Source organism: Agelaius tricolor, unplaced genomic scaffold (genome assembly GCF_023055355.1).
Source record: "Agelaius tricolor isolate 1412-34295 unplaced genomic scaffold, bAgeTri1.0.p SCAF_9, whole genome shotgun sequence".
NCBI lineage: Eukaryota > Metazoa > Chordata > Aves > Passeriformes > Icteridae > Agelaius > Agelaius tricolor.
In genome coordinates, this window is record NW_027269269.1 from 45,592,726 (window position 1) to 45,616,708 (window position 23,983).

At 39.5% G+C, this 23,983-nt stretch overlaps 1 protein-coding gene across 5 annotated transcripts in view; it reads right to left on the bottom strand.

Moving 5' to 3' along the window:
* EPHA6 (EPH receptor A6) overlaps positions 1-17,010 on the bottom strand; it is a 374,179-nt gene extending 357,169 nt beyond the window's left edge. For 4 of the 5 annotated variants that reach the window (XM_071433802.1, XM_071433798.1, XM_071433799.1 and 1 more), the window contains exon 1: positions 16,875-17,008. In XM_071433802.1, coding sequence (XP_071289903.1) covers positions 16,875-16,977 — 103 coding nt within the window. In that variant the 5' untranslated portion in view covers positions 16,978-17,008. Of the gene's footprint in view, positions 1-16,874 lie in introns of all 5 variants that reach the window. The other variant, XM_071433800.1, reaches the window with a different exon arrangement.
* Between the last annotated feature and the right edge of the window lie 6,973 nt (positions 17,011-23,983).

A 23,983-nucleotide genomic window follows, 5' to 3' on the forward strand; every position in this document is an offset into this window, starting at 1 on the left:
ACCTATGGCATTGCCACATAAACAGGATGAAGTTAGTATTTCCTACTAAAACAGTAAGACATGCTCCCTGATCTCCCTACTGACCCAGTGTCTTGGTTTGGGCTGGGATAGACGTAATTTTCTTCTTAGCAGCTGTTGCAGTGCTGTGTTTTAGATTCAGTATGGGAACAAAGGTAACACAGCAATGTTTGGACTGTTGCTGGGTAATGCTCACCCCAAGTCCAGGACTTTTCAGTGTCTCATGCTCTGCCAGTGCACAAAAGGCTGGGAAAGAGCAAGGCCAGGACAAGTGATCCAAACTGGCCAAAGGGATATTCCATACCCCAGAACATCATGCTCAGTGTGTTACCTAAAGGGTGTTGGCTGTGAGGATCAGTGCTTGGGAACAGGCTGGGAATTGGGACAGTGAGAGATGAGCAAGTGCGTTGTGCATCACTTGCTTTCCTTAGGTTTTATCTCTCTTCTTACTTGCAACTGTTGTTCTTCTTCTTCATCACCATTATTACTATTATCATTATTATTATTATTATTATTGTTATATTACATTTTACTTTGTTTCTATTATTAAACTGTTCTTAACCAACAAGATTTTTACTTTTTTTTGGTGCTCCTCCCCATTTCATCTGAGGGATTGAGTAAGTGGCTTGCCTTGTACTTGCAATTTACCAACAATGACACCCAAGAAAGCAAGTGACATAAAAAGGATAGAAGAGGACTATTAAGGATACATTTGGGTTTTTTTTCTGCTGGGTAGAGGTAATGCGGTTAGTAATGACTTTAGCTGTCAGTAGATAAGGAAAGTCATCAGCAGAGCCACAAGCTGTGGGCATATCAAAGCAGAAGCAGCCATGACTTTCAAGTGTGCAAAACGCTTTCAAGCAAATGGGTCAGTTTTTCTCCTTTGCTTCCTGAAGTGGTATCTCACTTGTTTGATACGTTATCTGCCTGAGAAGTGAAATATTTAATACACTTGGCCTTACTACTGTAGTTGGAAAGTGACCATGATGTACAGAGGAGGAGTTTAGCAGAAATTACATGGAAAAAACCTTCCAGGGTGGAACATAAAGGCAACTCAGAAAATGAGGTTAACATTTGGCTATATTACGTTTTCTTTTACTTTAATGCAGAACCTCAAAAACATACCAAAGTAAATGCAACTCTTAGAAAACAGTTTTGTTACTCAAATGACAAATATTCCCAGAGATGTCTCCTAGCTTCATGTTCATAATGTTAAAACATTTCTTATCTCCTTTGATAAAATATCTACACGGCCAGTCAGTTTAATGTTTTTGAGCTTTGTAATTCTCTGTTTCACTTTGACAGTCTGTGCCTTCTTCCACTAGCTCTTCATTTATAATTTATTGTGTCAAGCACCAAGTTTTCACAGCATGAACATTTTACAGGTGCTAGGTCAGGCTGTAAAGTACATACCAATAATGAGTGGCTTTAAAAATTCTTGGTCTCCTTCCATACAGTGGAGCATCAACATGAAGGCTCAACTGCTTTTATCAATTAATCAGGTTTGCAATACTTTTAGCATTATAAACAAATAAATATACAGCATCTTGTCACTTACTTGACAGGAAATAAGTCTGACTATCTAACCAAAGATCAAATTACTTCAAAATATTGGACAGCATGGAGTACCCACCTCTACTATGCAGAGACTTTCAGCTTTGAATGATATGCTTTTAATACACATTCATGGAGATTTAAATTTCAAAGATAACTGAAGAGCATTAAATAGATCTGAGAATGCCATCATTCATGTAGTAAACTGTTCAGTAACTGGGCTCCTATTCCACAGTATATAGTTACCCTCCTTTTTCCTTTTGCACATGAAATAATCTAATTGGATAAAATCAACTATTTTTTCTGATTTCACATCAAGAAGTGAAAATAAAAAGACTGCTTTTCCATTTTTTTAAGGGTTCTTTTTCAGATTTTCTGTAGTGCAAGAGGTGATTTAGACAGGTACAGCATTGCATCAGTAGTCAAGTGCTGGAAAGGCAGCAGCTCTCTGGGACTTAGCTCAAAGCACCGCTCCAAAGGGCTACTTGAGACTTAAGTGCCTGTTACACAACCCAGTGATGCAAGAGCAATGTCACCGAGGATGGCTGGAGCACTGCCCAGGGACTCTGCAGGCAATGCCAAATATAGACTATACAATAATACATGCACACTGCCAGTGAAGAAAACAGGAACCTTTATATTTCAATGATTACCACAAAGAAAATGTTTGAATTAAAAAGTGCTCTATGACATTTTTCTTCAAAACTTTTTTTTCCCCCTCTTTTGCCATTCTGCCTGAAATGTCTGAGCACAGAAATCATGAGAAGACCAGAAACAGCACCACGACTGTGGAGATGAGTTACTCTATTAAGGGAAAAAAACAGGCAATAATTTTAAAAAAAATATTATTTTCTCCTATCTGAAGACTACAAGATAATGATAATGCTCAGTTTGTCTGGGAAGGCTATCCAGCATAACACAGAGTTATAGAATTATAACTCTATAGAGTTATAGAATTATATGGAAATATAGTTCAGGTCAGAGGGGTCCTCTACAGATTATCTAGTTCAGCTGCATTGACAGGGACACCTTCCACTATCCCAGATTGCTACAAACCCCATCCAACCTGGTCTCAGACACTTCCATGGATGGGGAAGCCACAATTCCTCTGAGCAACCTGTGCCAGTCTTTCACCACCCTCACAGTAAGGAATCTCTTCTTTATATCTAATCTAAATCTACCCTCTTTCAATTTAAACCAGAGAGGAAGAGAGATGTTATGCTGAAAAGCCAAAAAAACTTCACAACAGAAGGCAGAACTGGAATTGAAGGAAAACAGGGATTGGAGAACACTACACAGTCAGGAGGGGTACTGAGAAGTGGTAACATATTTAGAGGTTGTACAGGAAAACAATGAACACTGACTGTCAAAAAGAAACGTGATTATTCTTTGCACATCAGGAATGAGGCAGGAGTTGGAGAAGGGATGCAGCTAACAGGTTTTGCACAGATTTGCTTCCATTAAAACAACCTGTCACCACAACTGCAGCTAGAATCCAAAATATATCATCAGCAACTGATTAGTATAAAATTCTAAATCGCTGTAAGTAACTGATCTGTGTAAAAATCTAAATCACTGTCTTTCAAAATGCAGCAATTTACCAGACACACTAAAACTACGACAACTGAAGCTGTCTTCACTTCTCATGTCAGACTGCATGGCAGAAGGCTGTCTGCAGGAAGCAGGGTTTCATTTTCAATAATGATAGAGCTGTTCTGGAGTGAACAACATCCTTGAGAGAGTTAGCATAGATTTAATTGAGACTCTTGGATCTGTGAATAGTTTCAGGCCAAGTATTTTTTTTACACCTCATGTATGGTGTTGATGTTTTTTTGCCTGTAAAAAGGAGTCAGATGAAGAAAATCAGAGTTAAAAGGAAATGTTTTATGGTTAAAATTAAGTATATTATTACATCCCTAGTTAAAAGAGCAACTATAAGGGGGGATAGCATTAAAAACTGAATATAAATTTATCATACAAAGTTCATAAATCCAGACTGATCCAAAGGCTCCTTTTTTACAACCACCATACCTGAGCAATTGCAAATACTTATTGCTCTCACTTTCCACCTGTTCAAAATCATTCTCAGCCTATGAATAGAATATTTTGTCATGGCAGGTTTCTCTACACTCTCCATAATGCAATCAATTATTGTTTAGTGCTGTTTCCCACCACCAATAATGAATGCCTTGATCCGAATCTCAGAGTGCTTTTTTGATTGCCCACAGTCCCTTCATTTCCAGCGCTTGCTCTCAATCAGATCAAGTGATTTAAATCTCATACTTAATTTAAAACAGATGAAGGGGGAATTTAAGATGTTTCATTCGTGTAAATACCAAATTTATAACAATGAATATTATCTTTTATATTGCTACGCAGCTTAATTTATTTCATCTAAGAGCAATAAAACAGAGTAAGCACTGAGCAGTCCTAATAGCCAAGCAGAATCAAATTATGGAAGAAAAAGCTGACATCTGAATTATAATGCATTAAGGTAAAATTACAGCTGAATTTGAGGATAATTTCATTCAATGTACTTTCAGCAGTACTTCTTTCAGCATTAATTCAGAGTTATACGAACCAAAAAGTCTTTTGAATCTATAAAAATTATTTATGTTTTCTTTTAAGATGTAATGAAGTTACTGCTTGTGTGACAACATCATATTGGTAGTGAATATTTTAGCTTATCATGTACATTTCATTGTATAAATGTCAGAAATAAGTCTGGGTTAGGAAACTACAGCAAGTTGTTGAAGAGTTTTTAGCTGCTTTAAACAGAGAGCTAAAGATGTGAGCAAGTTTATAAAAGACATGGTTTTGAGACAAATAGATTTACCTGTGCAGTTTGTGGTGCAATTCCTCAATAATAAGTCATGAGACTGATATTATTTGTTATTTAAGTAATTTCCTTGTCCAGGATAGGCTTGGTCTAATGGGGCTTTTACCATGGCACAGTTGGGAGGCTTTGGCAACTCAACTAAAGGCTGAAATGCTATGCGGGGGAGGCAATGGGAAGAGAAGGAGGAAGGAATTATTTTCTGGAATAATAAGGAAGGAAGGAAGGAAGGACATTAAATATAAAATATCAGAAAATCCAAAGGGAGCCAAGCAGAATTCCTTTCATGAAATGGGAATCTAGAAGCAGCCAGAGAAAATAAGACATCTGCATATTAATTGCTGACAAGCCAACGAAGGACCAATCCAAAACACGGGAATGAAAGAGACAAAAATCACAGAAACTGTCCAATATTCAGAATTATAAAAATACTACTATTGCACAAAGTACCAGAGAAATCCCACCACCAAAGCTGTATGTGGTTCTAGCCACCTCATTTTTTCAAGAAATAGTGAATTAAACAGGATGAAGAATAAGCACAGGCAACTGTAACTGTCACAGAGATCAGAAATCTCTTGAGTGAAAGAGGAAAACCACACACCAAAACCCAAAAGAAGAGATGTGACTTCTCCTACAATAGTGAGCAGGATAAAAAAAGAGAATGGAAAGGTGTTATTGAATTTTGAGACAAAGCCAGCACAAGCATAAACAAATAAGCACCACTCACTAAAAAATGCAGCCCATAAATGTATTTGAATTTCGCAGCACTGAAGTTCAGAACAGGAACAATGAGGGAACATGGATTAACTAGGTTGAAGATGAAAATTAATAATTTTATACAGCATCACTGGAAGCATTTCATTGTGGTAACAAAGCTCTTTCCCAATCCTGTGTTACAGAGCCCCTGAATGCAGTGTAAATAATCTTGGCAGATACGACTATAATGCAAATACAATTCTTTTCTCAAGAACAATTAAAAAAGGCTTTCAATGCCAGTAATGTTTCAGCGACCTATTTTCCTCACCTATATGGAAATGAAGCCACTTCCTGAATGACAAACTGATAATTTCATTTCCTGTTGGAAGCCAAGGGTCACCTCTCCCTCCAACCCATTTGCTTTTGGCTCACAGTAAAAAGAACTTAAAAAATAACTGAACCCTCTTCACTGAATTTCAATACAGATCTCTCCAAACTACTGCATTTATCTTCAACGTAAGTGTCCAAAGGGCATAATCCACATTATGGACTAATAGACTGTAAAACTGCATTTTATGAACTGTAGCAGTTTTCAGCAATAAAAATAGAATCAATGGACTCAAGTTGATAACATTTCTATCCTACCCAACATTGGAATTAATTTAATTTTTTAATATTTTTTAAATTATGTACATTTTTAAAAGCACTTGAACCTGTTTGGAGTCTACAAATCTCTATGCTTACAGCTATAGATGACATATTGTTATATATATATTTTTTTTACAACCAGACTAGACTCAAAATTTTGTAAATTACAATATTCACATAAAAAAGTCAGGAAAATTAGATTATCTTTTATTTTCTCTTCCTTCTTCCTATTTTCTTTCACTCCTCTCCCTTATCGAAATGTACTGTTCCATCTCACCATCTGAATAAAGGATGGCTCACTGCTATTTTAGCTTTAGTCATAAAAATTCATTACTTTAGTGTAATGAAAATCATACTGATGTGCCTCACAACTGCATAAATGTTCTGCTCAAAGAACGCTACCTCTATGAAGCTCACCAAAAATAACTTTCCTTTATTCTTAAAGCATGTCATGGCAAGACTATTTCTTCATTTCTTTTCAGAATTTTCTCTTAGTTTAAACCACATCAAAAAACTTCTAACATATGTCCCAGGCAATAAAGGCACCAAAAGCCAAACATTCCAAGTAATTTTTTTTTGTCCATGTTGAATAACTGCAAAGTCAACCTGAGCTACTACCTGGCAGCTCAAATAATCAGGTAATTTGGATGATGCATTCACTGAATTCAGTGCAATCACATCCCATCTGGAGATAAGAACACCCGATAACAGAAAAAGAATCGCTTGGGTGTGAGAGAGACTCAAGAACACAAAATCACAGTTAAAGGCAAAATAAATTACTGCAAAAGACTGAGCAGTTCTTCAATTCCTTTTTCCACAGACTGAACATCAACTCATTAACTTTCTCCTTTTGTACAGATACTATAGAAAAGAAGACCCTTAACTAAGCAATGCTTAACTGAAGGGTATTATTTTATATAAACCAAACACTGCATCTTTGAATTACAGTATACCCTTGATTTTATTTATACAGCTGAGTGCAGTTCCAGCTGATGCACTTCAGCCACCCTTGTCTGTAGATGGACATACAGTAAATTATCTTTGTGTAGGGAAAATGGCTGCTAGGGGATTTTTTCATTAATTCACCCATTCATTTATTCCTACTTCAGAAATTTCAGGTGAATTACTGGAACCAATTGAAAGCGTGAGTCCCTTACGAAAATGAAGTAATTTGATTCCACCAACACTGACACATGTGGTTACTAACCACACTGAGGGCTGGTAAGGAAAGCTGTAGGGAACGCTAATATAGATTATCTGCTAATAGAGCACATTGAATACTCCTGTTTTGAGGTATCTGTACAAGTGAAGAAGATACTTAGGCCAAATATCTTCACAGGGTTTTAAAAATTTCATATTTATCAAAAAGCCACATTTCACATCTACTGAAATAACATAGAAATAATACTCACAGCTCAGGAGAGGAAACAAAGACCAGGCCAAGATTTCTGTCAATGCAACCACACCATGATTTAGTGATTTTATCAAAACTCGGAAGCTGTGGGGGTGGACTCATCTAACACTTAAGCAATTCAGAATTTCATAGAAAAAGAATTAAACAATTTCTATTTCACATAAAACAAACTAGATTATAAATCATCCAGCCCTCCAGGCTGAAACCTGAACAATCAGATGAGCTATATGGTAATTTATTCATTAACCTTTACAATGTGTGTCCCATGATCCACCTGAACCACAAATGGAGAGACAAATGCAAATCACGGTGATCACTGTCTGTTGTCACTACATTTAACATAATCTATGTGCAGTTCTAAATGTCAACATCTAATCAAGCCTAATCTATTATTGATCATCTTTTTTGTTTTCAAAATATTCATCTACGACACAAATTTCCATCAGCTTTTATTTCTTCAGGCACATCTCTCAACTATAAAATGCATCTGTCAGATAAGAGCTATTGAAAATAATTTCCTAATTTGCTTTAAAGCAATGGAAACCTAATGACAAGGCCTCAGGGCATTACTTACAATCCAAACTACTCATTATAAAATTTGTAAGGAAAATTATTAGTGGTAAAGTGAATAGGACGAGCATTACTGGAACTTTTAATGTACTTAGTGATGCTGAAGGGATGCCATGAGAAAGTAACAGAGCAGCACACTCCCTGCAAGTGTGACCTCCATTGGCCTCCTCTATGGTTTTGTCTCTTGTTAATTAACTTCCAGCAGAGTTTTTTGCCTTCTAAAAATGGAGTTTAAACATGGAGCATGCAAGTTTCAAAATTCCTTTGCTGCTTAATGTAAACTACATGTAAGGTGAAGGTTTTCATTATCATCTAATGCTGACACCCTGGAAGATAGCAGCTCTCTTGCCATAAGTAATTCAGGTGATTTAGCAGAGGATTGCACTGTCAGTCTAAATAATGCACCCTATGTGAATGATACGTAAAGAGGCAGAGAAAAAAATGAACCTTTCAAAATACAGAATTTCTAGGAGGAAAGTTTGTATTACCTACATTTTTTCACTAATGGGATTATCAACTCCCACACCCAAAAGTCAAGACAAGCCAGAGCTGAAATAGTCCCTGTGGCTCAGAGTCTCCATCAAAGAGAGCTGGTTCCCATGACAGTGGGAGTCAAACAGCTCCCAGGGCCAGCTGGCCAAGGCTCCTGCTGGAAGGTTCAGACCTTGCCCTCAGGAAAGCTTTAAGAGACCAGGTACACAAAATCACAAGAAGGTTTCAGGTCTTTAATTTGTGTGGTACAAACCTACTTCATCTGCAGTCAGCATTTTGAGAAACTGAATTTTGATATATCACAGATTTTTAAAACAGGAAGACAGTTTTCCTAGCAGAGTACAACTTAGTTACAGACACAAAGAAAAATAACAAGTTTCACTGAAGACCACACTGAAAGCCAAGGTGCTGTATCTACCAGTGCCACCTACATCTGAGCACATCAAAAACTAATTATTTGGGGTTTGCACAGGGTGTCTCAGACTGCTCCCCTGAACTAAAAGCTTTAGCCTTTAACTCTTTTCCTCAGATCACTGCTATACGGACATGAAGGCTTACTCAAAAGAATAGCAGTTTTGAAGAGATCCAACACTGAAAAAAGAGCTCTGCATACAGCCTAAAGTTTGCACAAAACCTTGGATTAAACAACAATAGCAAAAAGTGCTGGATTCCTTCCAACCACCAGCATTCATCTTTCTACATTAGATGAGAATGCCCTTTAGATAATCAGTAGAAAAACTGGAGTATTTAATACCATTATATTAATCTACATCAAGAGCAACCACTGAAATTATATGGAATAACATCTGATTTCCTGGTTGCCTTTTGTAATCCCAGATTTCTTCAGATGCAGCTTTTATATGATACCTGTCTCCAGTGGACCATTTTTCCTCTGTGCAGTGCACCCAGTCACTCCTCCTTCTTTGAGAACACTATCTTACAAAGGCAAATTCTTACACCTTGAGATGTGTATTGATATTTCTTAAGAGAATTTGCTTAACTCATTCTGAAATTCTGTGTCTGGAAATCTGTAACCTAATGACTTTTTTACACATACCAAAATCACAGGGTAAGCATTCCTACAGCTGTCTCAACAGCAACAGAGTTTGGGTTCCCATCGCATCTGATGGAGGCTGAGAGAGACTTTGGCTGAGAAGCTCTTGTGTGCCACAGCTCTCATCCCATTTCTTCATTCGTAAATGCTAACAGTATCCTTGTTTACCTAAATTAAATAGTCCTTTAAAAAATTAAGTCCACTAAACTAAATTATTAAATCTAAAATAACCCTCTAAGTGGATGTTTCTACTGTATCATTGCGGTGTAGAAGTGTTTAGCAACTTCTGCAATACAAACAAAAGCAATCTACCAGAGACAAAGATTTTACATTTGCCTTGCTTTCCTTTTCAAAGGTCTTCAGCAGCCACACAGAACTGAGAGTAAAAGACTGTGCAATTTTGTATGGTCCCACTTTGTTTAGCAGAAAGTGCTGAATTCAAACCACAATTTGAAATTTGAATCCTTTGTCCAAATGCTTTCCATGCAATCAATTTCCAGCCACAAATACTGGAAGCACTACAGAAGAAAATTACTAGGTCCCCTTTGATTTTAATACTTCCTAAATAAATTTGAACAATTCTGAATTTTAGCAAGATTTTTCCTATAAAATTTTATTTTAGAACAGCAAGTGAAACCCACTGAGAAAATTAGCCTGCGGACATTCAGAAAGAATGTCACTTTTACCCAGATTAAAATGCTAGTGCATTATCTTATGGAATGCTTTCTAATTTGTTCTTTTATTCCTTTATTTTAAGCAAGAAGCAACCAGCAGTCGGAGAATACAAATTACAGGAGCAAGTGCTCTCTTAACCAAGGGTCCCCAGCCAAAACAAATCACTCATTACATGCATCAATGATACTGTTTGCTGTATGTGACTTTTCCCCTTTTGTTCTAGGTGCAGAAGCCATTAAGTGGATTGAGGCAATGGAGCTCCCAGCAAATTCACCTTTTAACTGTGTTCTCATTGTGTGTGTGCACCTCCACAGGGGGTTGTAACACACGGTGCCTGCTGCCCACCTTTCCTTCTGCACTGAAGTGACACAGCACTGTTTCAATCTAAACCCTGTGCAATGTCAAAAACATGTTGGCATCAAGGAAAGCTGTGCTATCAGTGCAGTTAACATACCCACAGATTAAAATGTTCCCTCTGGACTGCTGTGTTTATATCACTGCTTCTCACCTAAGTATTGCTTGTGCTGTCCCACCTCCCCTCATTAACGGCATGCTGCTCCTCTTGGAGAATCTGTCAGCAAACACCAGACACCTTCAAAGAGTGTCTGGGACTCAGTCAACTGACAGCAAACAGAACCATCTCTCAGGAGGGAAAAAAAAAATCTGTCAGCTTCTCAGAAATCTACCCAAACACAAACCAGGAATTTCTATTTAGAGACCAAATACATTTTAAACTCTCTGACTGTTCTACAGAAAGGAAATTTCATTTTCAAGATAATCTCTTCATGAAATAAGTACTTTTGAATTTTAAGGACCTGACCTACTAGACTGTCAAAAGACATGTCAATAATATTACAGCATTTTTTAAATCTAGTCTTATTTTAAAGATCAAAATACCCCTAATTTCTTTAAAAACATTGATGCTTTATGTAGAAAGGGAACAGATCCATAAAAGAAAGTAATAGTAGCTGCTGGTTTGAAGGTAGAGGAGTACTATGACCTACTGTAAAACGCTTATTTAAAGAGCATAAAACTGTACAGTATCAATTAACCAGAGGGGGAGAAATACCCATGCATTGTTTAGGCAGAGTTTTTTTATTATCTATAAAATTATCTACAGCCTCATTAAAATACCTTCATTTATTAAAATTAGCAAATCTCTAATTATTAGTTGTCAAGGTGTTCAGCACCTTTTTTATAAAAACAGGATGATAGAATTTAGTCCAAAAACTAGTATCAATAAGTGAGAGAAATGCTGACTTCAAGAAGTATTATGCTGTATGGGTGAGACAAATCAGCTGACTAGAAAAATCTTTAGGAGGTTTTGGTTTGGGTTTTGTTGGGACAATTTTGTGGTTTGTTTTGGTTCAGCTTTTTGGGTTTTTTAATACAATGGATTAGCCAGCTTCAAATATAGAACATACAGTTTATTTAAAGACAAGATTGGTCTCTAAGCTTTGCTCTGTACATTAAAATTAGTACTGAGGTCACAAATGGCTGCTGGATTAACTGAAGTGACTTCTCCTTAATGATTATTAGGAACAGACTGGTTCTTAGATGTGGGAATGATCAATAGCTGACCTACACAAAAGGTGTTGCAATATTGATATCAAAAGCATCCTTGGAACTAAAATAAGGACAGATGGAGTAAGTCTTAGGAAGAATGAGGTGATTGTGAGAAACAAACAAGCTAATTTCACTGTTTAACCATTTTTGTATGGTTCAGAAAGAAATCCTGCAAAAAAAAAGTGTTTTTATCATGTGAGAGACATCTTTTCCGCAGTAATTCTCAGTTCTAACACCTTATCATAAAGACTGACATATCATTTACAAGAGAAAAACCAGCTTCTGAAGGCAAATTGTTCACAACAGATAGTTTTTTGTTGACCTCTCCTGCATTATAACATGGCTTCTGGAGGTCAGGATAGATTATGGATAAATAATCCATTTTTTCATTCTCTCAGTCACAGAGTTCAGCATGTTAAGGGGCATATCAAGCACAAGGCCAGCCTCACCTTTGTGTCAACATCACATTGGGGAAATCCAAGGATCCTAATGAAACATTCCAGCTAACACCCACAGCTGGAATAGGAATAGATCCTAACCCAGCTATGCTATATTGGGATCTAAGAACAATCAAATCCTTCCCATATTGTACACATGCAAAATTTTCTCAATATCCCTCATCAGTTAAATGAGGTTTTTAAACTTTAGAGTTCTCATGGAAAAAAAAAATAGTCAACAAAATGGATATTGACTTCCTGTGTAACTTACTGACAAACAACTTGCTGAACTTCTTGACTTTTCTAAAATTCTCAAGTGAAAATTTTAACATCAGATACCTAAACAAACCCTCAAGCAGAGTTAAGATCTAAAAGTATCTATCTGGAAAGACAGAGGAGATTTTAAGAAGACCTCAATTTCCTATATGCTTTTCCCTTCTCTCTTTTTCCTCGGTAAACTTTTTGACCTCTCAGAGAAAATGATGTCTGACCAGAGAATTAAATCGGTAAACTTCAGGAAACACTTCAGCTCCTCTGTGGTGTTTTTACTCCTGCAAATTACATGAAAACTACTGCACTGATTTAGTTTAAAACTGTATCTGCTTAAACTATGCATTTCTTAATATTTAGTATTTCCATACCAACCATTCTTATTTGTCCAAAAAAAAAAAATTAACAAAATATCCAGACAGCCCTCAGTACTGCCAAATACAACACCAGGAATGTATCCTGAACCATTAATTGCAAATCTGTTCATTTCATGGCATACAAATGAAGGCTCTTGGATAACAAGTCATTTCATGCATATCTACAACTGCAGAGGTTCCCAGGCCTTCATTAGCACACAAGTCCATATGGATGTGGGATTTTACACATGGCTAAAAATATTGTTAAAAGTTTCTTAAGAACTTGAAACTTAAATATGATTTTGCTCATGATTTTATCTACATGCTGAAAAGGTAATGACACACATTTACTGCAATGTTTATTTAACTTTCTCATGTTTCTGTAATGATGTAAATGCTTATTAAAACATGAGCTGGACAACTGAACATCAGAATTCTCCAGGACTAGCACAACACAGGCAGCAGCACAGCCTTTCCACAGTAGTTTAAGTCCTCAAAGTAAGAGATACCTCCTAGCAGTAAAACATCAGCTTCATTCCGATAGAATTTCAATCTCTCCACACTTAAGTCCTTGGTCTCCTTATTGCTACAGAAAAAAAATATCTGAATTCTGTATTCAGAAAGAGTGCCTAGATTGCACTTCTGTAAAAATAAATATGTGAATGAAAATGAACTTCTTTGAACTGATGAATACCTCAATGTCATTAGTAATCTACCTGATATTTTACTACCAGAATCAAAAAGCTTTATTACCTACTTTAAGCCACCCAATTTACATCAAGTGTAATCATTGTGAAAATAAAGGCTGTACGAATTTCAGAACTGACATTTGACAATATTTCTTACCTCAACTTCTTTTTTGTAAGAGGAGAAAAATGAATGCAGGTGCCTTTTAGAGGTATGAATAAAAAGACCATGCTTGCATAACCTGACAAGTAATGATACCTAGAAACTGAAGAAGCAACAGCTTTTTTACACCTCACTGAAAGACATGACTCATTGTAAACTCTGCAAGTTCTATAGTTGGCTTCAGGAATTAATTGTCTGGTGATACATAATGGCAGATACAACCTGAAAGGAGCCAGGGTACAGAAGCTCTTTCTGGTTGAAATATACATAAAAACAAATATGGTTTCTGATTTTTCTATATGTAGAAACATTTATGTGTGCATGCTTAGCCCAGGAAACTGTTGAGCCATTACCTGGTGTGACCTTTATCTTGAAAGCTCCCACAAGTTTTGCACAAGGAGCTGCACAGGTCAGGTGCCAAGAAAAGAACAAAGCTACACCACAGCACGCTGAAACCTTGCACAGCAGCCTGTTCATACTGGATGTGAGGGATAACCACTGAAAATTGGTATGAACATGCATGCACTCAACCTCCACCATTAATTGAGCCCTCTATTCCAAGCTCAACACACTGCAGTGGTTACTCCTCCTATGCAATTCCAAACCCTAGAGGGTTTTTTCCTGAGCAGTAAAAATTAGCCCTTGGCATGGTCATAATATGTTTTTGAACTGACCATTCCATGAAGATGAATGAGTAAGCTTACTTCCCTGCCAATAGTATCATTTGTGCCTGCCTTGCTACAAATTCTCTAAGACACCACACATTGATTTACTGGGTGAAGAATGACAACCTAAGAGCCTTACAGCTATATATAAAAAAATATTTATTTCTTTCTGTTTGACAAGACCAAAAAAGATTAATCCCAACATGGTTATAATAACAATTTATAAGACCAGAGTATATTATTTTTTGTGAAAATCCCTCTTTAATAACAGCAAACAAACCATTAAGAATGAAGTGGAAGGGCTGTCTGTTTACCAAGTCAGATTAATAAACCTATTCCCTGTCCATCCTTTTCACCCAAACCATCTAGAGATGAAACAAGACATTCCTTTGCAATTTACTATTAATGCTGGTATGTTTCTACACACAAAATAGAAGATGAAATATACCAGATTGCAAAGTTAATATATCATTATAATAATTATTAGTGAAAATCCAACAGCAGTTCTTGTAAAGATGTTTTCAAGATATGCATGCTGAAAATATTACTTCAGGAAAATTTAAAAAGTTATGTTTCCTCATAAGATCTTAAAAAATTCTTTGTCGCTGGGATTCCAAGTATTAGTAACTGGCATTTGAACCTTCCACATTTAAGTGTTTACACAATGGGCAACCTTTTTATTGTAGTAATTTCCTTTCTTTCAATTTCTGTATTTAGAGAAAGTTATCATTAAAAGCAGACTCTTTTTGCTAGCATTTTATTAACAAGGTGGGGGAGTGTGTATGAAAGCACCTGTATTATTTCAGTCCATTTTCAGTTCACTTGGGTTTTGTTGAGTTATAATTATTTGATTTTGATGGTGATGTGGCAGTACCAAGGGTAAGAGGCTACTCGTTTCACTGAAGTTTGGAAGCAACGTGCAGAAAAAGAAGTTCCTCAGAAGTTAGGAAATTCACCAGTACTCTCTACAGCCAACACCACAACACCTGGACTTGTTAGGAAAAGTTACATCAACATCAAGAAACCACTTCATCCCTGACTGATTTCTGGCAACTGTCTTCCCCATCCTTTAAAAACACCATTAAACCACTTTTAAAACACTATTTAAACACTATTAATCTAATCCCAGAATACCAAATACTGAGTTGCATTAATTGATAAAACTCTTTGCCTTTGATGCTTTTATGCTACCTTGGCTACCCTACAACAGCAAGAATATATATTTTTTTAAATTGTATTCATGTGTGGTGTTAGGCCTTGTGATAAAGCTGCAGACATTAGCATGCACTAATGCCTGTGACATCAAAGGAAATCTGGGTTGTGCCACTGTGAGAGTCTGATGTCTTCCAAGACATAAGAAAGTGCAAAAATCAGCCTTAATATGTTTGTAGGCTCTACAATTACCAGCTGGAATTATTCATCACATTTAGCATGGGAGAGGTAAAGGAATCATACTAACTTGGAATGTCCTTGCCATAACTCACCCTGATGGCACAGGGGCTTTGTGGCCATACTACAGTTCTTCCCTGTTTTCTAGAGATCTTATTCTCTGATTTTACTGTTACTGAGGTCGATACAAAGAGCACTGAAAAGAGACTGCAGAACAAAACTGTGAAAATACATGAACTGTATACTTGATAGTACTCCACGACTAAACCCAGTTTGTTTTCTTTCACTGTTACTTTCCACCATTGTCAAATTCAACGTTCCTTTCAACATAGCAGGTAAAGCAATTTCTGTCATCAGCAACACTTAGAGATACCCTTCAGTTCCTGTAGTTTCAGTCACATCACACTAAAACCTCAAAAATGGCAAATTGTGCAAAAATAATGTCAAAAAAGCCAAATTGTGCAAAATAATGTTAAAGGTAGAGAAGCCACTTATACTGTGGGAATAGACGCATCCTCTGCAACTGAAATAGACAGATGTACATAAAACAAGCAGTTCAGGAAATTCTCTGCTCTATCCAGATGCTTGATAACATGAAACATGATGTTTCATAATCAGGTCTGGGCTCTTTTTTTTTAGTTCTTCCTAACAAAATACTGTATCCTCTGGGCGTGCTATGCATTTTTATTCTTATTAACAGGATGATTCCCTACTTAATCCAGAAGTAATTTTCTAAAACACACACCTTACAACCCGAAGACTTAAAATACCGTCTTCGGTGCGACCTGATGAGCATGCACCTGTTACAAAGATTTTTGAATGGGTGTTTTTCAGACAATCAGCCCGGAGTATGCAGAAATTAGGTGTTAAGGGCAGTCAGGCACCTTTGAACAGTTCGCTCACCAAGCAGCAATTCCCCCTAAGGCACGATGAGCCCTCTCAAACCCATTCTACAGGATCTGCGTTCGGCAGGACCGAAGCAAACCTTAACCCCACACTTCAAATAAAATGATGCTAGCGCTCCACCTCGCCGGGAGGCAACTTTCGCTTCCCTGCTGTCACTCCCACACCCCGGCGGCCGAGGGTGCCCGGGGCACAGCGGAGAGCTCCCGGCAGCCACGGAGTTATCCCCGGCGGGTCCCGGCAGCGGAGCCCCGCTGCTCCTCCGGCCGCAAACCCCCAACTTTTGGGGGCGGCAGGAAGGGCTGGCCGCCGGGAGGCGCCCGGTCCCGCATCCCCGTGGTCCCGCAACCCGTCCGCGGCCGGGAGAGGCCGAGCCGGCGGCCGCAGGTGCGGACCCCTCCCTCCATCCCCTCACAGCCCTCGCCCGCTGGAAAGTTGCGGGCAGCCCGCTCCGCAGCGCACCCGCGGCCGCCCTCACTCACCGTGGTTGCTGGCGACGTGCCCGGCGGCGGCGGGGCGCGCTGTCAGCAGGGGGAGGAGGAGGCCGACTCTCCAGAGCAGTGCCCTCACCTCACTACACCCCATGGCTGGTGCCCGCCGAGCGCCCCGCGACCTCGGCCCGCCGAGGCTGCCCGTGCTCCCTCAGGCCGGCGGGGTCCGCCGCCGCCCCGCCGGGCTGCGCTGCCTGCACTGCCGCCCGGGGCTGCGCGGGCCGGGCCGGACGCATCCACCGCCGGGCTCCCGGGGCAGGCGGCAGCACGGAGGGCGAGGGCGGGCGGGGGCGCCGAGAGCCCCGCTGCCGCCCTGCCGTGAGGGGCGGCGGCACTGGGCACGGGGAGAGCTCCCGCAACTTCCAGGCGGTGGCGGCGGCCGGGGGGGGGGGGGTCGCGCCCCGCTCCCTCCGCCGGCTCGAGCCGGTGGCACCTTCAGCCCCGCAGGAGCGCCCCTGGCAGCCTCAGCAGCCTCCTGCGCGGCAGCAGCCTCCTCCCCCGGCCGCGCCGCACAGTGCCCTGCATCCCCGGCCGGAGGCAGCGCCGAGGGGCTTCAGGTTCCCCAGGTGGAGCGCGACGAGGGCGAGAAGGGTCGGCGACTCCTCCTCACGCTCCCCAGTGCATCAAGGAAACTTGCGGGGCGGCATCCCCGACCCTCCGCCGCCGTGCCCGGCTCTGCCGCTCGCCCCTCTCAGTCAGTCTCTGTCTCTCCCCCTCTGCCGCGGAGCAATCAGAAACCAGGCGGCTCTGGTGTGATGCTCGCTGCTCCCTCCTGATTTGCGTGCCGCGCTGCCGGCTGCAGTTTTTTGGTGCCGCCGCTCCCCTGCCGCCCGCGGAGCGCTCGCTCGCCCCCTCCTCCGGCGCGGCCGCGGGGCCGCCCCGCTGCGCGCAGCCCGGCGGGTGCCGGGTCCGCCGGGAGCCAGCGCGGCCCCGCGCCGGGGGCGCTCCGGCACTCGCGCCCCGCCAGCCAGCGGGCGGCCCGGCGCGCCCGGGGGCAGCGGGGGAGGGAGGGAGAGAGGGAGGGAGAGAGGGAGGGATGGAAGGAGAGCGTCGGAGCGGCGGCCCCTCCTCAGCCGCCCGCCCGAGGGGAGCGCGGGGCGCGGTGCGGTGCGTGAGGCGGGCGCGCGAAGCGCCCCCTCGCCTCAGCACTGCCGGCAGCTCCGGGCCGAGTGCGGCGGGCCTGGCGCTAGAGGGGGTTCGCGGACAAGGCACGGGCAGAGCGCAGCCCCGCTCGGGAAGGGCCGCGGCTGCCGCTCCAAGGGGTGCGGGCCCCACCCGCAGGTGGCAGCGGCGGCTCCCGGGACAAGGGGACCCGCCCGGGGCCGCACTGCGCTGCTGCTGCTGCTCCGGAAAGTTTCGGCCGGGGGGTGCAAGGGACAAACGAGCGTGAGCCGGCCGTGTCCGGGCATCCCCGGAACCCTGGAACATTTACTCTTTTTTCTTTTTTTTTTTTTCTTTCTTGAATTAATTTCTCCGCCGGGTACCAGGAGGTTGTGCAGAGCTGGGGAAGCCGCCTTGGGTGTGTGTGTGTGTGCTCATCTGATCTGATCTGATCTGCCGGCTGCTCACATCCCCCCCGCCCAGGTGCGCCGGGGGCACTGCCCTGTGGAAGTGCCGCAGTCCCGCCACACTCCACATCCCGGCCTATCTATGTCGTCATAATAATAATAATAATAATAATAATAATAATAATAATAATAATAATAATAATAATAATAATAATAATAATAATAATAATGCACCAGAGAATACCAAAGTTTCTGCTGAGGTGCCTAAATGGATGTTCAGAGAAGCTTTGTGTGAGACCACTTAGCTTTGTAATGCAAGAATAAAGAATGTTTTAAAAGTTATTAATTTAAGGATTATTTTCAAAGGAGTTGTTCAATGACCAAAGAAATATGTATTTGTGGGTATTTGGAAGGATCTTCAAAGAGTCCAGTGACCTTACAACATTGCAATGTTTCCTATGTGTTTACAATGTTCTATAAGGAAAACTTTTATTCAAAAAGAAAGTCAAGAAGAAAAGCTTGAGGAAATATTTCAAAATTGTGAAAAAGTGATTAGTATTTTGTCTTAGGTTCAAGGTCAGGTAAAAGGAGAAAGTTAAATTTATAGAGTTTGCGTGTTTAGGTGACCTTTAAAGATCCCTTCCAACACAAATTATTCTGACACCAAGAGTCTCAATACTGTTCTGGTTTAGAATTAACACAGCCAAAAGGAAAGCAGCACTAACTACCTACGAGGTTTGCTTTTTGGGTAAGGGCTGAGAATTCCGACTTTAATTCTTTTGCATTTCCTGGTTGAGTAGTAAGATGCTTCCCAGCCAGACTGCCATGAGATATTAATGCAGGATATCCTGTGTAAAGGGCCCCAGGTGAAGATGAGTCATTTGGAGCAGTCAAAAACTTTTCCCACATCAGTGGGAAAGGCCAATTAATTCGCAAAGCAAAAGTGAACTGAGGTTTCCCTCACTTCTGCTGTTGCACAGTACAGATATGGGGTTTTACAGGCTTTTCTCAGACAACCCTAGCAACATGTGTATTGATATGTTTCTGTGTGTATTTATGTGCTTATGTCTGTGCAGGCACTCTCCAGACACTTGTGAGCACTTGTGCATCCTCACATACACCTGTGTGCACATCAGACAGGCAATTCCTTCTTCAAGGAGCTTGGAAGATCTGGCTTCCCATTTCTGTTGCTTTTACAAGTTGTGTCAGACTACAGCTGAATACAAAAAGGAGGCAGGGAGAGATGTGACAGGAGCATAGACAAAATGAGCATGTTTCTTCTCACAGCTTTGCCTCCTGCCAGCCTTGAACTCCACAAGTCACAGGAAACTGTTGGGGACCCAAACAGCTAAAAAGGATGGGTGGCATTCCCTCCACAGTGTCCCTGCACTTGCTTTTAATTTGAATTTTAACAGGATTTCCAGGGGAACAACTTTGTAAGTTGTAACTTGTAACTTTGTTGTCCTGTAACTTTGAGAACAGTGCTCATTCATCTACACACAGATTAATTTTTTATAACTTTGTGTATTGTTGTATTGCAAATAAAATCTTAACTATTGTGCTTTTTCAGATGTATGCAAGCATACTAAATGCAATAAAGGATGGCAAAAATATTAAATATAAAAAACCTAAATCCTATTTTTACTTTTTTCTCCCTGAAACTTATTCCACTTTGTATAACAAACTTTGAAGTATTAAACAGGATGATTGCACCAGGTAAGATAAAGGGGAACCACAGTTTGAATACCTTCATCCTCAGATTTCTAGAGAACATGTTTTTGTAGAAGCAAGGAATTCCATATATTTACATTCTTAAAAAAGCCAGAATGTGATCTGCCCTGTGAACAGAAAAACATCCGTTCTATTTTTGTTATCTTCTTAAATAAAGGGATAATATTTCTGTTAATAACAAAAACAAACAAACAGGAAATATAGGATATAAATTACACATAATGGGTTGTCCTTTTTCCTTTGTGTAATTAACTATACATGATTTATGTTTAGTGCTGTTAATTACAATGAAACTCTGACTTTCTCAAAAAAAAACAAAAACCAAAAGCCGTTAAGTTTTCATTTACATTTCTCATAATGTTGTATTGTGTATTAGTCCTTTGAACCATCACTCTTTGCTGTCTGTGTTTTAATGTGATCAAAGCAAACATCTTAATTAGGACACTGACCAAGAACAGGTTTACACTAAACTTAAAATACCTTTTCCATGCAGCACTCATTAGGATTTGCTGATGTTAAAAATGCTGTGATGTTTGGACCAAGACACCTGCATTAGGATTTTTTAAAGAGTAGCACTCACAGTTGCTGACTTTAACTACAACCTGTATTCTAAGGAAAACACAATGTATTATTGATCTCTTGGAGTCTGAGGCTAGAGCTTTTTTAGTGAATAGAACACACTGCTGATTTGGCAGTGTAACCAGAAACGAGCCTTCCAATAGTATCTCTTTTTTTCAGTTATAAATGACACTTTCCCATAACATCGAAAGTGAATTCCATTTTGTTATACATTATATTCTTGTGTCTGTAGAATTGTACACTTTTTTGTTGTTGTTTGAATGAGCAGGCCTTTTACTTTATCAACATCTTTATTTTTAGTGTGTTTAATGACAGGCTGACACCAGATTGTTATCAATATTTCTTCTGCCTACAATAGTCCCCAAATATGCTCATGGTATGTGCAGCAATTCTCATGAAGTGCTTTTAAGTATTTGCAGATTTTGATAATTTTCTATCACACATCAAGGGAAGCAAAGTATAAGTTTAATAAGTTTTGAGGCTTATCTCCTCTCCTATTGTGGATACAGAAAAAAATAAAGAAAAAAAAAAGGTGTAAGAGAGTCATAAAGAAAATTGACTATCCCAACAATTCTTCTAGAAAGATAAGAATACCAAAAGTAGGCTAAATACCTAATTGAATTCTGAATTTACAATATTATTTGAATTATAGAACAACATCAACACTTTAGTTATGAATTTACAGTGCTGCAGAACACTTGTTGTATGCAATGACTCCTTCACATATAGGAAAGTCATTGGCCAAGTGTTGCCTGTAAATTATTTAAGTTCTCTTCCTAGATTACATTTTTCTTTTCAGTTGGCTTGTGTATGGTTTGCACCTCTTCTGACCTATTAGTGAGCACACTAATTCTGACACTGCACTGTGCAATTTAATTAAGCAAAAATGAACCAATTAGACTAAACCACATTTTGGGGAAATTACTGATAAAAAGTGCAGTATGGTTTCATCCCCATCTTGTTACATGCACAGGCTTAGAGCTGCCTCAAATTATTTTTTCACAATAAAAAGATTACAAGATTATATAATGTACAAAAAATTTTAGGCATTTTTCAAAGTTTACAGGTTGATGTTACAGAAATACCCATATGACAACACTTCTTCAATTCCATTATTTCCTTTTACCTTTCCATATTAATTTATAAAATAAACAATTTATCCAAGTTCTAAAGCAGTGTTACAGACAAGTTAGTTTCCATGCTTTTCACTTGCAATTTCTTCAAATAAATCTGATTATTTGGATAAATAGGCAAAGCAGTCGATACAATCTAAGAAGTTCATGGTTTGCAAGAGGTTTAATATTAATAAAATTGTCCTGGAAATCTTTCAAGAATAACAAATTACTTGGCAGAGAATATTTTCAATATTTAAATTTAGTGAGTGTAATCTTGCTGTGGCAGAGCAAAGGGATTCCAGATAAAAACAGAAGAATTAATTAAATCACAGATCCTGAAGGAGAGGATTGGAACATCTAGACCACAAAAAGTAAATATTTTGGCCTCATTGAGAGTGAAGGAGCCAAACTTTTCCTCATGGTGTTGGCAGAGGTATTTTCAGAGATGTAGATGTGCATGTGTAGCATCTGAATTGAAGTGCAAAAGAGACCAGAATTACAGACTAATCAAACTTTGAAGTCCAAAACAAGTAAACTTTTTATGGAAATGTTTTATCCATCTCACTAAATTAAATAATTCCAGCTGAGTGATTGCAAATTGAGCTGGGTCTCAAAATTATAAAATAAACAAAATGTTCTGGAAAAAAAGGAGGCAAAAGCCTAGTAGTTACTAGAGAGCGAACCAGATTCTACTCATTCTATCCAAAAGGTCCCTTTGGTATGGGGATGGTGAAGTCAGGGCACACAGCAAGGCTGTATTCTAACTCCTTATCTTCTGCAAATTAGAAAATTCAGCACCTAAATCCTCTCAGGTTCTGAGAACATGGATGTTCCATTTAATGATTGCAGTATGATTTTTTTTTTGCCATTAGGAGTGATAGTGAATATAACCATGACTGACAGTGAAATGATAATGCTGTTAACATTTTGGATGACACTAGAAAGATTATAGGCCCAGTTTTAATTACTGGGCTTATAATTATAGATTTGAGGTTTCCATTGAAATATTATTGCTAAAACTTAACACACCCTCCCATATTTACAACTTTAAAAGAGACTTAAATTTGGACCCTTCTGTGAGGAGGCAAGAACTTAAAACTTATACTATATCCATATAAATGGTGAAACCAAAAGTGAGTTCAAAAATATTAATTCCTCTTATAGGTTTTGATAAAACTGGAGTTTTGCTTTTGTATGGCATTAGCTATGGACAAATTGGAGCTCTCTGTATCTAAATGCCCTACTTGAGATTTATAATACTTTAGAAAAATGGAAACATTTTCACATTTAGTAGATATTGCTTCTGAAATCAAACCCTGTGGCTATATACACTTTTACTTGAACTACTACTGTATGTACTTAAAAATTCAAATCTCTCTGACTGTTTTTCCCTTTTGGTATTTCTGCCTTGTACATGAAAATGAGAAAACGTTGACGCTGGCTCAGTACAAATAACAATAAAGGCAAACAACCAGGCTTATAAAGATGGATCATTTTGCCCTTATCCAACTGCAGCTTGATGCAGGAATTGCTTCAGGCACCTGAGCAGATGTGTTTGTCATTACCACAGATTAATGTTGTGGTGGATCAGTGACTCCTGTACATATTTGCATGATTTTACCAACTGGTGTGGTGTGATACATCCATTTCTGCACCAGCTGATCTGACCTCCTCCACAAGAACCAATTCTCATATAAAACTGGTAAAGGATGTAATAACTACATCATGTGTGAGGCATGGGGGGAAGATTGTGTCAGCATAGGTGATATAATTTGAACTCACAGAAATGATAAATCAAATTATTTTCAGTTATATGCAAAGGTCCTTCATCACACCACCTAACTAATCTGCTGCAACCATTTGGTTCTAAATTCTACACCAAATATTATAACTAATTTGGGAAAAGTATCAGCATCAAATAGACTATCCAGGGTCTGAAAACATCTGTCCTTGGCACACGCTCACACTGACATATATGAAGTAGCCAATCACTGAAACTTCAGTAAATTTGGATCTCTCAGGCAGCCTTTACTTTGCCCTTAAATATTCATTTGTGTCAGAAGGTCTAAAAGTTACCTCTTTGCTTAGACATCACATTGGCTTCCACCATCAAGGACAACTCATTTATTGGATATTTGAGGAATGCATTTGGATTTCCTAGAGAATT